The 13,698-nt window shown below is 36.2% G+C and overlaps 3 protein-coding genes across 4 annotated transcripts; 1 reads left to right on the forward strand and 2 right to left on the reverse strand.

Moving 5' to 3' along the window:
* The first annotated feature begins 3,189 nt into the window (after positions 1-3,189).
* LOC125218589 (60S ribosomal protein L3) lies at positions 3,190-6,485 on the forward strand. Of its 2 annotated transcripts, none has more exons than XM_048120285.1 (6): positions 3,190-3,302; positions 4,291-4,398; positions 4,791-4,901; positions 5,176-5,480; positions 5,600-6,009; positions 6,098-6,485. In XM_048120285.1, exons 2-6 carry the CDS (start codon positions 4,314-4,316, stop codon positions 6,354-6,356), a joined length of 1,170 nt encoding a protein of 389 aa, XP_047976242.1. In that variant the 5' UTR covers positions 3,190-3,302; positions 4,291-4,313; the 3' UTR covers positions 6,357-6,485. The 2 variants fall into 2 exon arrangements, with proteins under 2 accessions (XP_047976242.1, XP_047976243.1); XM_048120286.1 differs by lacking the exon at positions 3,190-3,302 and adding an exon at positions 3,360-4,157.
* A 337-nt stretch (positions 6,486-6,822) lies between these two features.
* LOC125218590 lies at positions 6,823-10,519 on the reverse strand. The gene is made up of 6 exons (XM_048120287.1): positions 9,811-10,519; positions 8,846-8,948; positions 8,444-8,499; positions 7,891-8,055; positions 7,351-7,464; positions 6,823-7,271 (listed from the first exon to the last, which is right to left on the reverse strand). Exons 1-6 carry the CDS (start codon positions 10,429-10,431, stop codon positions 7,179-7,181), a joined length of 1,152 nt encoding a protein of 383 aa, XP_047976244.1. The 5' UTR covers positions 10,432-10,519; the 3' UTR covers positions 6,823-7,178.
* Positions 10,520-12,460: 1,941 nt separating this feature from the next.
* LOC125217861 (late embryogenesis abundant protein 47-like) lies at positions 12,461-13,697 on the reverse strand. Its single transcript, XM_048119424.1, has 3 exons — positions 13,494-13,697; positions 13,145-13,411; positions 12,461-12,991 (listed from the first exon to the last, which is right to left on the reverse strand). The coding sequence occupies exons 1-3, from the start codon at positions 13,635-13,637 to the stop codon at positions 12,803-12,805; spliced, it is 600 nt and encodes a 199-aa protein (XP_047975381.1). The 5' UTR covers positions 13,638-13,697; the 3' UTR covers positions 12,461-12,802.
* Between the last annotated feature and the right edge of the window lies 1 nt (position 13,698).

The raw sequence follows: 13,698 nt of genomic DNA on the forward strand, positions 1-13,698 counted from the left end.
TACTCAAACAACCACAGATCTGTCACCAAATTCCACATCAAACACCTCAACATCAAAATAAACAGAGATCGACATAACAATTGAAGAAATAAGCTAACAACAGAGAGATCTATGCAAAATGACTTGAAATTTAACCGCTAAACGCAGATCCACGAACGGTAAAACAATTAAGCATCATCAACATCAAGGTCGACTCCCAAAAGTGAAGTTCGACGGTGAAACAAGCAAAAACAACTGAAATTAAAGGTAATTGTATCTTCGCCCTCACTCGGACGGTGTTGCCAAACACGCGATTTTCTAGAAAGTACCCTTCCGATCACGACCACCCCAGATCCATTCCCAAGTGTGTGTAAAGTGTGTGAGCTAAGAAGAGTAAAAAAAACTATCTAGCCTTTTTTTTCTTTGCGTTGCATGCTCTTCTATATATAGGCGTTTGAGTGGGCCCGGCGAGGTATAGATAAGACTTTGTTGCCCTCAGCTGTAGACTCCTCTGTCACGCCAATTTTCCTTGTAAATCCTGCTCACTTCGTTCCTTTCCTTCGCTAGACCATATTCCCAAGTGTGTGTAAAGTGTGTGAGCTAAGAAGAGTAAAAAAAAACTATCTCCCTTTTGCGTTGCATGCTCTTCTATATATATAGGCGTTTGAGTGGGCCCAGCGAGGTATAGATAAGACTTTGTTGCCCTCAGCTGTAGACTCCTCTGTCACGCCAATTTTCCTTGTAAATCCTGCTCACTTCGTTCCTTTCCTTCGCTAGACCATCTCCTTCAGTACTTCCTTGATCTAGCGATTTTCTTCACACACCTGGCTTAGGAAACGTGTTAGACCCAGCAAATTATAACATTTTTCGCACATTACCGATGCATGAAATTAGCCTTATCATCTCCTCTCTTCTATTCCAAGTACTCTTCCAATAGCCCCACCTTTTTCAGTCATAATCTCCAGCACTTTCATTCATCGTCTCGTGTCAGTGTCAGCTTCTCCATCATGTCAGATTGCCTCCATCGATATAAAAACTTTAAACAAAATATAACAACAGTAAACACATATTAACAATGTACATGTTATAAACACATATATTTAAATTTGATTCTAATTTACAAAATTGTTTGATGGGAACATGGACTTATGTCATAATAACAATAATAATGTATAAATATATTCTAAAAGCAAAAATAATATGGTTGAGAATTAAGAAGAATACCTAAAATCAAGCATATTTTTTGCAAAAAATAAAACATTGAGTGAATTATAAACTATCAACTATCACATATTTATAGTCTAAACAATGAATTGGGGGCTATTCTAAAATCTTTCAATTTCCTCCATTTATGATATGAAATTTTAAAACTTTTCAACTTTCATAATATTACCCTACAAATTAGTCAAAATAAATTTTGAAACAACAATTTTGGTAGTCCAAAATGGAAATAAAATTAGGAGTATTAGGTGTTACATGTTTAATAAAGTTAAGAATTCAATTATATAAACTATTATACTGTATAATAACTTTTAGAAAATAGAATGAGCAACCATTTCTATCTAATGAATAAGTAATGCACCAATTTCACAATTTAATAATATTATATTTCTCCTAACTAGTAAATAATTCACATTTTATATATGCATACAAATGTATTAACTGGATTCATATAAATAACCAAAAAATCCTAATAAGATAAGGAACGGCAAAACACATATATTAAATCATGGCAAACACATTCTAAGCCGACAACATTTGGTTTGTCTCCAAGCTTCGTCAATTAAAATACACGAACACAAATAACTCACAATTACAAAACATTGAAACATATAAAACGATATTATACCGTCAGAAATATCATACCCTGGCAAGGAAATTCGATCAATCAACATATTCTCAACCTCCATCGTCCTTTTAACGGATCTTTTGCATACCATATAGAACCACATTCTGTAATGGCATTCTACAGTTTCAATCTTCCCAAAAATCCAATACAACCCTTCCTGGAACAAATATCCAACAATTTTTATTCAAAACCAACAATTTTTATTCAAAGAGAAATGGATATATTTAGATAGAACAAAATATATTCCAAAAGAAATCATCGCAGAATAAATCAACAAATAAAAACGTAAAAATTACCTCAAGCTACTGAACATCCTCAATAGATTTCCCCTTTAAATAAGCAAATTCATTAGTGACCTTACTTAGAACAAAAATGATCAATTGTTCTTTTGCATGCAAATTTGGTATAGAACCATTTTGAAAATATGCAATAGAAAAGGCAATGAGAAAGTGAGGTATAAGATAACAAGTGATAAATATTTATAGACAAAAAAATAAAAGAAATATTATCATAAATGTATGGAATTGTAGCATGATTAGTAGCAATAAATTTATATTGAATTATCAATGACTACATCTATGAAACGCAAATTATCATAAATGTATGGAATTGTAGCAAGATTAGTAGCAATAAATTTATATTGAACTATCGTTGACTACATCTATGAAATGCAAGTGCTACAAAAATTAGTACAATTTTATTCACGCTAAATGCAATTTTCATCAACCATATAATAGGATAAAAATGCTATATTTTATAACTGGTATTCATATTTTTCATTTGAATAGGATAAAATATGTTTTAACTTTATTATTTCAAACTAAAGTCAGAAAAATAGTTGCCCATATACAATTGTGGATGATTACAAATTCTTAATAAGTGGCCGTTACAAATATGCATGGCTGAATTATAAATGCAATAACAGTTTCAAAAAATGCTTATAATAGAGGCTTTGGATCCTGAGATGAATGATCATTACAACTGTAGAGAGTGGATAATTTTGACAATTAATTCATAATCAATTTTTATATTTGAAGATAGAAACGGTCGGGTGAATTTCAAATTGTCTTTCGAAATTTAATGAGTTTCCAAAGTGGAAGATATAATATTTTAAATTGCATTTACATCCCGGGTATAAAATGACTATTCAAAATGGCCCAAAAGTCGCATTTTATATTAGCATAGATATAGATAGATATAAATAGATATCCTAATGCTATATGTAATACAGGATCCGAATTGAGAATAAGTAGGACAAGCTTGTTCAAAAGCCCATATATGTCCAATGAGGAGATAAAATGGGCCTATGGCTCGAATGTCCGCGAGAAACCCTAGGCATAACGAGATCTGATCAGACGGCTAGCAGAATAGTGTCTGCGAATCTCCGCCGTTCGTTTACCTCAACAGTTTTATAAAAGAAACTCGAATATACAGCTTCGGTATACAGAATACAAACTATAGCTGCGGCGCTAAGGTTTCATTCGGATACACCCTAAATTCTCCTTGCCATAGCTGTGCATATTGCTAGCATTTCTCTATCACTTTTCATTTCCGATGTTTTTATGTGGAGGAATTGCGTGATTTAAATTCTCTTTACCATAGCTTTATATGCTGCTGACATTTCTGTATCAGTTTCCATTTTCGATGTTTTTATGTGGATGAATTGCGTGATTACTACTGAATCATGTGCTGGTCACTTTTATTTCATTGATTTACGCCGCAGATTTGTTACGTTTATTCCACGTCAAACATGTTTTGGATGCGATTTCAGTTCCCAGCTAGTCTGAGTGTTTTCTGTTGAATAGATGTATGTTGAAATTCGTTAAGTGTCGATATGATATGGTAGATTGCTCAAATTGTTCTGTTGAGATCTACCCTTACCTGACAGTGTTTGTAAAGTGATTGAATATTTTATATATCATGATCCTGATGGACGTTCTGTGGTTGCTAAATTCTGATGTGATGACTGAATAGCACTCCCAATCTTAATCGTATAATCAAGGCTGGAGTCTCAAAATAGCTCTGTTTCGCCAATATCCTCACTTTGGGATATTTGGGAAGAAATACACATGAGCAAGAGATTTGGCATGGTTAATCACTGCCATAGGCCTTTGGTTTGGGAATATTTCTTGTCATTCACATGGAACTTTAGCGCTCCAGTGTTCTTTAGTCATGGTGTGTAATATAAATGTTCTCTGTTTCTATCCTTCTTATGTGAAAGAGAACTACTCTCTGTTTTATGTGTTGTGTTCATTTTCCTTTGTAGATATTCTGATATTTTCGGTGTGTACGTTTTGCATGGATACAAGAGTACAATAAGCTGTCTCAGGTTTATTGTTAATTCTCTTATTAAGTATACAATCTTTTCGGTGATTGATTTTGTTCTTGGTGGCAGTGATGTTGTGTTGGTCTATGTTATGATAGTTTGTTGTGACTGAGCTAAAGTTGCATGAGTTTTGCAGATTTTAACTGATTTCAAGGAACAATGTCTCATAGAAAGTTTGAGCATCCAAGACATGGATCATTGGGGTTTCTACCAAGGAAAAGGGCCTCTCGTCACAGAGGAAAAGGTCTGCAATTGTTAATTGTTAACTCACTAACTTAGTTGCCTATACTTTGGTTAGTAACGGATAATTAGTGCCGCAAAAAACCTCATGCGTATCACATTGTTCTTGCTAAAAAACAATTTCACACTTTCTTCTCAGATGGTTATATTGTGATGACAATGGTTTATCATTTACTTTGGGTTGTAAGGAATTTCTTTCTACAATTGATCCTCTCTTGTGAATCTATGATTGAAGTTGTGATTTATACATGTAATTATAACATGGCATATGATTCATTCTTTTAAATTAATTCTAAGTTGAATAATTTTTATCATCTCTTTCTAACTCCAATATCTTTCATTTTTAATATATTTTTCTAGTTTTCTAATACCCTTTTCTCAAATGTCTTTCTACAGTGAAGGCCTTTCCTAAGGACAATCCAAAACAAGAATGCAGGTTGACTGCTTTCCTTGGATACAAATCTGGTATGACACACATTGTTCGTGAAGTTGAAAAGCCCGGATCAAGTGAGTAATATTTATGCTCTTCTTGTTTTTATTGCTGATAATGCATTGTATAGCTGTGTCATTTACATTAGAAGTTATTAGGTAGCTTCTGGCTTATATAGTTTGCAATTATCTTGTATAGCTGAGTAATAATTGTAGCTTCTTAATTTCTTTTTCATATTACTAATTCTTTTATGTTCAGAATTTTATTCTTTTATTTTTATATATTATTTCTATTTTTTTGTTGGTTCTGTTTGTGATGAAAATTTATTTTCAATTTCTTTGTCTGGACCAGAACTACACAAGAAAGAGACTTGTGAAGCTGTTACTATAATAGAAACTCCACCAATTGTGGTTGTTGGTGTTGTTGGATATGTCAAAACTCCAAGAGGTCTCCGCTGCTTGAATACTGTGTGGGCACAACATCTCAGTGAGGAGGTTAAGAGGAGGTTTTATAAAAATTGGTGCAACTCGAAAAAGAAGGCTTTCACAAAGTATTCAAAGAAGTTTGATAGTGAAGAGGGCAAGAAGGACATCCAGGCACAATTGGATAAAATGAAGAAATACTGCACTGTCATTCGGGTTTTGGTTCATACACAGGTTTTTCCCTGGCCATTGTTTAGTTTATGTAAAACTGATCATATGCAACCTTCTATGTTGGTTTTGTACTGCCAGCTTTGATTACACTGTCTATAATTGCTGTGTTTGATGCATTCCAGATACGAAAGATGAAAGGACTTAAGCAGAAGAAAGCTCATGTGATGGAGATTCAAGTCAATGGCGGTGATATTGCAAAAAAGGTTGATTATGCATATAGCTTTTTTGAGAAGCAAGTTCCTGTTGATGCTGTTTTCCAGAAAGATGAGATGATTGACATCATTGGAGTGACGAAGGGTAAAGGATATGAGGGTGTAGTCACCCGATGGGGTGTTACCCGCCTTCCTCGTAAGACACACCGTGGGCTTCGTAAGGTAGCTTGCATTGGTGCTTGGCATCCTGCAAGGGTATCGTTTACTGTTGCTCGAGCTGGGCAAAATGGATACCATCACAGGACAGAACTGAACAAGAAGATCTACAAATTGGGAAAGGCTGGTCAAGAGTCTCATTCTGCCATGACTGAGTTTGACAGGTCAGCATTTACTCCTCCATGGTCTTGGTTTTATGTATTCAGAATGAACAAATTCTCATTTTATTGTAATGTGTTGTGGATAATGTAGGACTGAAAAGGACATTACACCGATGGGTGGGTTTCCGCACTATGGTGTGGTGAAGGATGATTATCTCCTGATTAAAGGCGGCTGTGTTGGGCCAAAGAAGCGTGTTGTCACTTTGAGGCAGTCACTGTTGAAACAAACTTCTAGGGTTGCTTTGGAGGAGATTAAGCTCAAGTTCATTGATACGTCCTCCAAATTCGGTCATGGCCGCTTCCAGACAACAGAGGAGAAAGCCAAGCTCTTTGGCAAGCTCAAGGCTTGATTCAACATTCTTGTCAAGGACCCCCTTATTGAACTCTACTTTATTTGCTTTCACCTGTTGGATTTTTGAAATTTTGACATATGGAATTTATCTAGTTGCATTTTAATAGAACTCATCTGTTTTGTTTAATCTTGCACTTTTCCGTTCTTATACTCATGTTGTTAATATTTAAATCTATATTAGAAAATTATTTCCACAAACTAATAAGGAAGAATTCAGTCTTTATTTTCTTAATTTTCGCATTTCCGTTGTGTTTTCAGAACAATAATAATAATTACGATAAAGTCTGTAGGCTTTTATCAACTTGTAAGATTTGTCACCAAGTTATCAACATTGTAAGATTTCCTTAAAAAAAACCAAGTTATCAGCATTAATTCGTGCGCATTGATCATATCCTCGTGTGGAAGTTCTCTCATACTTCAATTAACTTAACCGATTTGAGCCCGTGCAAGAAGATACACTGAACTACAGGCAACAAGCTTATGAATTTGTATTAGAATTATAATAACTAAAGGAAAACATTCGAGGCCTAAATGCTACACAAGAAGCTACTTAACCGATTTGAGCCCGTGCAAGAAGATATACCGGACTACAGGCAACAAGCTTCTGAATTTGTATTAGAATTATAAGAACTAAAGGAAAACATTCGAGGCCAAAATGCTGCACAAGAAGCTCGCTTCAAGCATATATATACATGTTTGAACTTTTTCATCTTGCTCGAGCTCTCTCCTGTTCTGGATCGAAAGGCGCAGCATTTATTTAAGGCAGTTCGATACTAGACTCTTTGTAACAAGGAAGAAGATGCAGGATAGTTTCCATCTCTTAAAGAGGCCGCAACAAGGGGTAGTCTTCCAGCAGCTCTCGTTCTGATAGAGTGTCGTCTTCATTTTGGGGGGTCCAGAGGACCTCGACAGCCTGGTCAAAACAGAATACAAGTTAGGCAAAGGAAAGTAAGCACAAGTTGCAGTTTAGAACAAGGCAATGAGTGACATACCATTGTTCTACTTGATGGAATAGATGCCAGCTTTTGCAGAGCTTCTTTCAAGTCTTTGCTATTGTTAATGGACGGCAACTTGTGATCTCCTTCAGCAGCCACCAAGATTGTGATCTGAAATGTTTCCAATGTTATGCATAATTAGTTACGACGAAATGTGCCATGAAACAGGAAAAGGTTTGACACAGGCCACCTTGAGTCTCGCTACAATATTTTTCACTGGGAAATACATAAAAGGTGTACCTACTTGGGCAAGCAGACAGACCTTACATTTAAGTGCCACACGAAGATCAGTTTTCATTGTGGAAACTAGTGGAGATATATAGGCAAGTATTTCACTAGGAAGTGCATATATTGATGTCAAAAACAGTCTTTACTCTCTAGCATAACACCCCCATTGAACAGTAAAAAATAGTAGGTTCTTTAGAAAACCATGTACTGAAGTGTGCATGTAACTTCACACATTAAGCTGATAATATATCAGCTAAACCCACCCAGTTAGCGAGTAATGGTATCGAGTCAGAGATTTGGAGTCCTTACAACTATGTACTCATTGCTAAATCCACCTGCTCGCAGGACAGTCGAGCTTTTCTTTTTAATGTTGTTGACATTGACAAGTGTCTCCTCGTCAAACTTGCCGCGTTCCTCAATAGATAATTGGTTGAATTTCTTTTCCCCTTCTTCCATGCTTCTCTTTACATCAACCTGCATTTTAGGAGGCCGACTTAAAAGAGTCCTATAATTATAGTCCAATGCATAAAACAGAAGAACTTGTCCTCCATCCACATGTAATAGCAGTGGATTTGATATGGATATAGAGAATACACATAGTAATACAAAGCTGTAACTGAGGTGTAGCTGTCTACGAGCATCAAGGCTGTGGACCCACATGTAAATATTATGATTATCTGATTAACTTAAGAAAACTTATGTTTGGATAGGATCAGATATGGCTACACTGTTGGTAGATGAATCACAAAATGTCAAAACGGCTTAGAGATGAATCAAATATTGTTACCATGTAATGTCGAAGATCCATTGTTCAAAAAAGAATATGCAATTGATTAACAGAACAGGGGATTGTGCGACTTACAGATGAATAGCCAGAAATGCAATAATCAGGATGCCGAAGCAAAGCTAGTACTGTCTCTGCAACAAAAAATAGATCATAAGCAACAGAGGTCATTCACCACCCACAAAAAAAATAAAAAAGAAAAGAAAGAAAGAATGAAGAAAAAACTAGGTAGAAATCTTAGTGGGAGGCCTACGATGTTCACCGGGTTGGTTGAATTAAGAGTATTACCACCTATTACAATCTTAGTGGAGGTCTAAAATAGTTGGTACCTTCATTTTTTTCACTCTTTGATAACTACAGGCTAGGCAAGAGAAATGCAATGTAGAGAGGGATTATTATCATATTCAATTTAGTTTCAGTCAGTGATCACGGGAGTACTCTTCATATTAAACTCAACTACAATCTGATGGGGCATCTTACCTGTCAACACATAGTGTAGACCTTCAGAGGTGGATGTATCTGCAATTTCAGCAATCCGGTTCAGATCCTTTTGGAGTGACCTTCCTAAGCCCAACAGTCCGACCTTGAATATTCACAAAGGCATGTAAACTTGTAATGAAACTCAAAGAATAGAGGAAATACAAGACAGGATAACAGTTATTCTTGTTCAGAAAAAGGTTTTTATCAACAGTGTGTTTCTTTTAAATTGTTTTGTGGCAGGAAAAGGTAATATCGAACCTTATAAACAAGCACAAACTAATATACTAGTATAAAGTAATCCTGATGAAGACTATTACTCATCTAAGTGTTCAGGATATAAATTGGGAGCCAAAAGCATAATTCAGAAAGCAATCACAATCACTTAAAACCCAAGTCATTACACAAATCATAGGCTCAGATGATTCAAACTCAATCTGTTACTCCTCTAAGGTGAAAATTATGTTATGGTTCATTTTCTGAAACTATTTATACCGAAATCAAAGACTAGCGGATGTTCTGCTAATTTTCTACGCATTAATGGGCTGCGAACAATCAATCTTCTGCTTCTTTTCCAGAAAAGGCAGCCAAATATACATGGTAAACTAGCTCAGCAGTAGCGAACAATAATACAACCACTCAGTTACCTAAAAACATGAAACCCCATCGCCATATGTGATTCACAGTCCACAGAACATTCCACTTCCAGACACTATTTTTAATGGATTTCATTTTATCCAGAGAATTGCGGTCAACAGACACTTCAACCACAATTAACATAACCTCACACACCATCTCATGATCCACTCACCCTTAATCATTCCACAAAACCCAAATCACATATCTAATTTGGAGCTACAACCAGAAGAAAGAACTCTAGACACCACAAACCTAGTAATAACTCAACAAATACCATAAAAACTCAGTAAAATCAAGTGATACAAGCCTATGTATATACATATATATACCTGCAGCTTGAGCACAGTAGTTTTGTCAGTAGCTGTGAGCACACTTCCCTGAGAGCCATCGGACAAGAAACCGGACACCAACACAAATGCAACAAATGCGATCATAATAAGGGAAAAGCTGGAGCCAACACCAACCGCGGGGCCCACATAAACCCCACCAAACGGCGACGGCGCATAATACGGCGCCGAAAACGAGAAACCCGAGCCCGCCCCCATCCGCGGCGTGCTGTAGCTCTGCGACGGCGCCGACGAGGAGAACGACCTCCCGCCCATCCGCCCACCGGAGGCCGCCAGCGCCGAATTGGGATCGTACATCAGCAGCAGCCCCACCAGCACGGCAGCCGCCGCCGGTTTCCGCAGCGCCTTGAGCATGCTCTTGATTGCTTCGGCCACGAATTCAGCTGGGTTTTGCTTGATTTCCAACTCCGCGAATCCATTCCTGCTAACGCGTCGGTCGGTGGAAGAATAATCGCCGGTGAACAAGCAATTGATGCTGAGTTTTTTCAAATTTTTGCGGATTTTGATGTGATTTTGGGCGAATGGATTTAGGGTGGGCAGTTGAGGAGAGAGTTTCCATTTAAAGCTGGGTTCTTGCAGGAAAATGGTTGGGGCAGAGGCCATGGGAATGAATGAAACAGTAATTGGTAGAGATAGAGAGGGAATGTGATTACGATGATAATTGATTGAGATACAGAAAGCCAAGGGGTGCAATTGTAACCAGAAAACTGATTATGGTGGGAAATTCTTAATTGGGAAATTGGGACCCTCCTTGCTCAAATCTTTATCAACACAATTAATTGATTATTTACCTGATTCATTTCTCTTTTTAGGTGATTCTGGCCGACTGATTTCTTTCTTTTTTAGAAAAAAATTAGTACTTATTTTATTTTTTTTATTTTACTTTTTATTTCTACTTTATTCTTCTTTTACTTAACTCATTTAAAATAATTTTTATTAAATCATGTGCGAAAAAAAAATGTCTCTACTACAGAAGAACGGAGGGAGTAATTTCTTATTTCAAACCGTTAAAATCAGAAATCACATTCAACAACCTCCGACACATTTAAGCGTTTATATGAATTCCATTAATAATTAAGAAAAAAATATTAAAATATATAAAATTCTGATTCAAGTTTCAACATACTCCCTCCGTTCAACCTTAATAGAGGTATTTCATTTTTTTATACTTGTTTTAAAATAATAATATTAAAACGAGTGTAGAAAATGAAACGCCTTTATTAAGCGTAGAACGGAGGAATACTAAATTGTTTGGAAGTTTACATTCAAATCAAAAGACTTAACTAAAGGGCAATATACATCTTTGTGAAGCCTACATCTTCTAGTACTATAATTGTTGTAGTAGACTAGTAGGAGTATATCTTTGAAGAAGCTAATTAGTATTGTGATCTATCTCATAGAATATTCGGAAATCTATACCAAATAAATTTGCATGATACACATGATTTCATTAAAATAGTCACGATAGAGTCTTTCATGACCTTGTCTAGCTACCAAAAGTAATCACTCGATTCGATGTCCCGAACGGAACAATGATAACCCCTACTGTGCCGATTACTCATCTCTTCCTCTTGTGCTGCTACTATTATCACATCAAATTCATTATTAACATAATATAAAATATCTGAAAAAGAAAATACTCCTATTTGACAAGAAAATGAATTCATCGTCAACTCATTATTCATATAATCCCCATTTAACTTCTCTTATTTACATTTTCATCATGTATATGAATAGTATACATCTTTTTAATTTATCTCATTCCTGTTGAGCTGCTCAACACATGTCCAAGAAGCTTCATCACCACCCTAATCGTTCGTTGAAGTCCAACGAGACCCGTCAACAGCCGTCACCACCTTAGTCACCGCCCTGCTTCGATAATCGCATTGTCTCCTCTTCTCCCGTCAACTCTTCAACTAGTGTTAGGACCCTACCCTATGCATATTGCTAGTATATATATTTCCACACGAGGTTTCTGATCAAGGCTCCAGTGCTTTTAGAACATGTCAAGAGACTAAATAACATAATATATACTCTAATTTTTGGTCAATGTGAATATAGTAGGTTGGTTTAGCAATGATATAGTAATAATATGCATTGTTGGTATATTGCTTAACTGACCCGCCTTTGCACTCTGTTAATTCCAGATTTAGGTTAGTAAATATGGCCATGCAATAAATATTCTGTGTTTGCATGAATGGAGTTATATTTTTGTATTTATAGAGATTTATTTATCAAGAGATGAATGGTTGCATGTCGGTTTTCTATGAAATGATGAAGCATTTGAAAATGAAGAAAACAAACACATATTTTGAGCGTTTGAATTGAAAATAAACCACTCCATAACCTCTTTTCTGGAACATGTTTTGAACTTAAGAACATGTATCAAATACTAGTACTAGCTTTTATGTCTAGATCACTGATGTCGATTATAATGAGATGTACACTATATACCAACTAGTAGTAATATAATTTCTCAAGAAATTCTCATTTTCTTTCAAAATATGTAGCATCTTATTAGTCACCGATTTTAAAAGATCAACTAAATGCAACATTCTGGTTTTGTCAATCGGTAAAAGCAGTGCAAAAGACAAATTGACTCTGTGTCTGTGTTAACACTCAATACAAAGTAGAAGAGAAACAATTCTTATCTTATTTAACTAATAAATACAATCACTTAGCCAATACGTAGAAAAGATGTTCGATTAGAAAACTTACAAAACAGTGATGAACAAAGGAGGAAGAACAAGCCAAGGATGGTGTGTATATATGGAGTACTACTATATTAAAATAAGCCAAATTCCAAATATAACGTGTATGTACATATACAATCCCTTAAATGAAAACAAGATCTTTGTAAATGATGACCTGGAAAACTTATAAGTTTATTTCTAAGTTGAACAAATGACAACACAATGAGTTAGTATATATAACCAAAAATAATGCAAAAAAGGCTAAAGAATAGAAGTTTTGTTTAGTTGGTTTTGTTTTGATTATTATTAGAAGCATTTGTCTGGTTAAGCCTCGCCGCGGCTGCAACGGAGGCCGCTACACCGCCCGGCCGGGTGCACAGGTTTGGATCGTTCCTCAGCTCAGCGCCGATCACTCCCTCCGCATCTCTACGCGTCACCGGCTTGTCCGAAGGTAGCTTTGAACTTGCATCCTGTAAAATTATGCACTTTCATAATAAATGTTGTAATAGTTTTATTTAAACATGATATTGTGTTTATTTGATTAATTTGGACCCATGCAATGGACACGATTTGATTTGATTTGATTTAATTTGATGATAGTGAAACACGAGATGAGGACAGACCGAAAGAATTTCTCCGAGTTTGGTCTTCTCCTCATCATTAGGCAATCTAGCGTTGCGAGTGGCAGCGGATTGAGCCGCTGCAGCGACGCCACCTGGCACGATGTTGGTACGGCCGGTTGCCCTGACCTCCGCGGCCTGTATGGCAGCGGCATCGCTGTAGTCGACGGGGCGGTGGCCCGCCGTGAGAGCCGTAGCTTCGAGTGCTTCTCCGATGGTGATTTCCCCTCGCTGATCCGTCCGTGACACTAGTGGGCTTGATTGGATCCCCTAATTCATCAATAAATTGTTTAATCAACAATTCAAATTTGTTATACTAGTAATATATTGCATTTATTGATTGAATTTGTACCTGAACGCCGACAGCATCTTTCTGGTGAGCGACCGCATTGGTATGAGCATTAGGGGTGGTGGATTGGTCATGGCTGGCCGCTTCTTGCGCATTTAATTCCCTAACTGTGTCGTGAACATGCTTCATTGGTTGTTCTTGGTCCATTTTTTCAAATTTAATTTTTTATATTTACAATTTCAAGAGATATATATGTACTAAGCTTGTT

This window comes from Salvia hispanica, chromosome 4, assembly GCF_023119035.1.
Source record: "Salvia hispanica cultivar TCC Black 2014 chromosome 4, UniMelb_Shisp_WGS_1.0, whole genome shotgun sequence".
NCBI lineage: Eukaryota > Viridiplantae > Streptophyta > Magnoliopsida > Lamiales > Lamiaceae > Salvia > Salvia hispanica.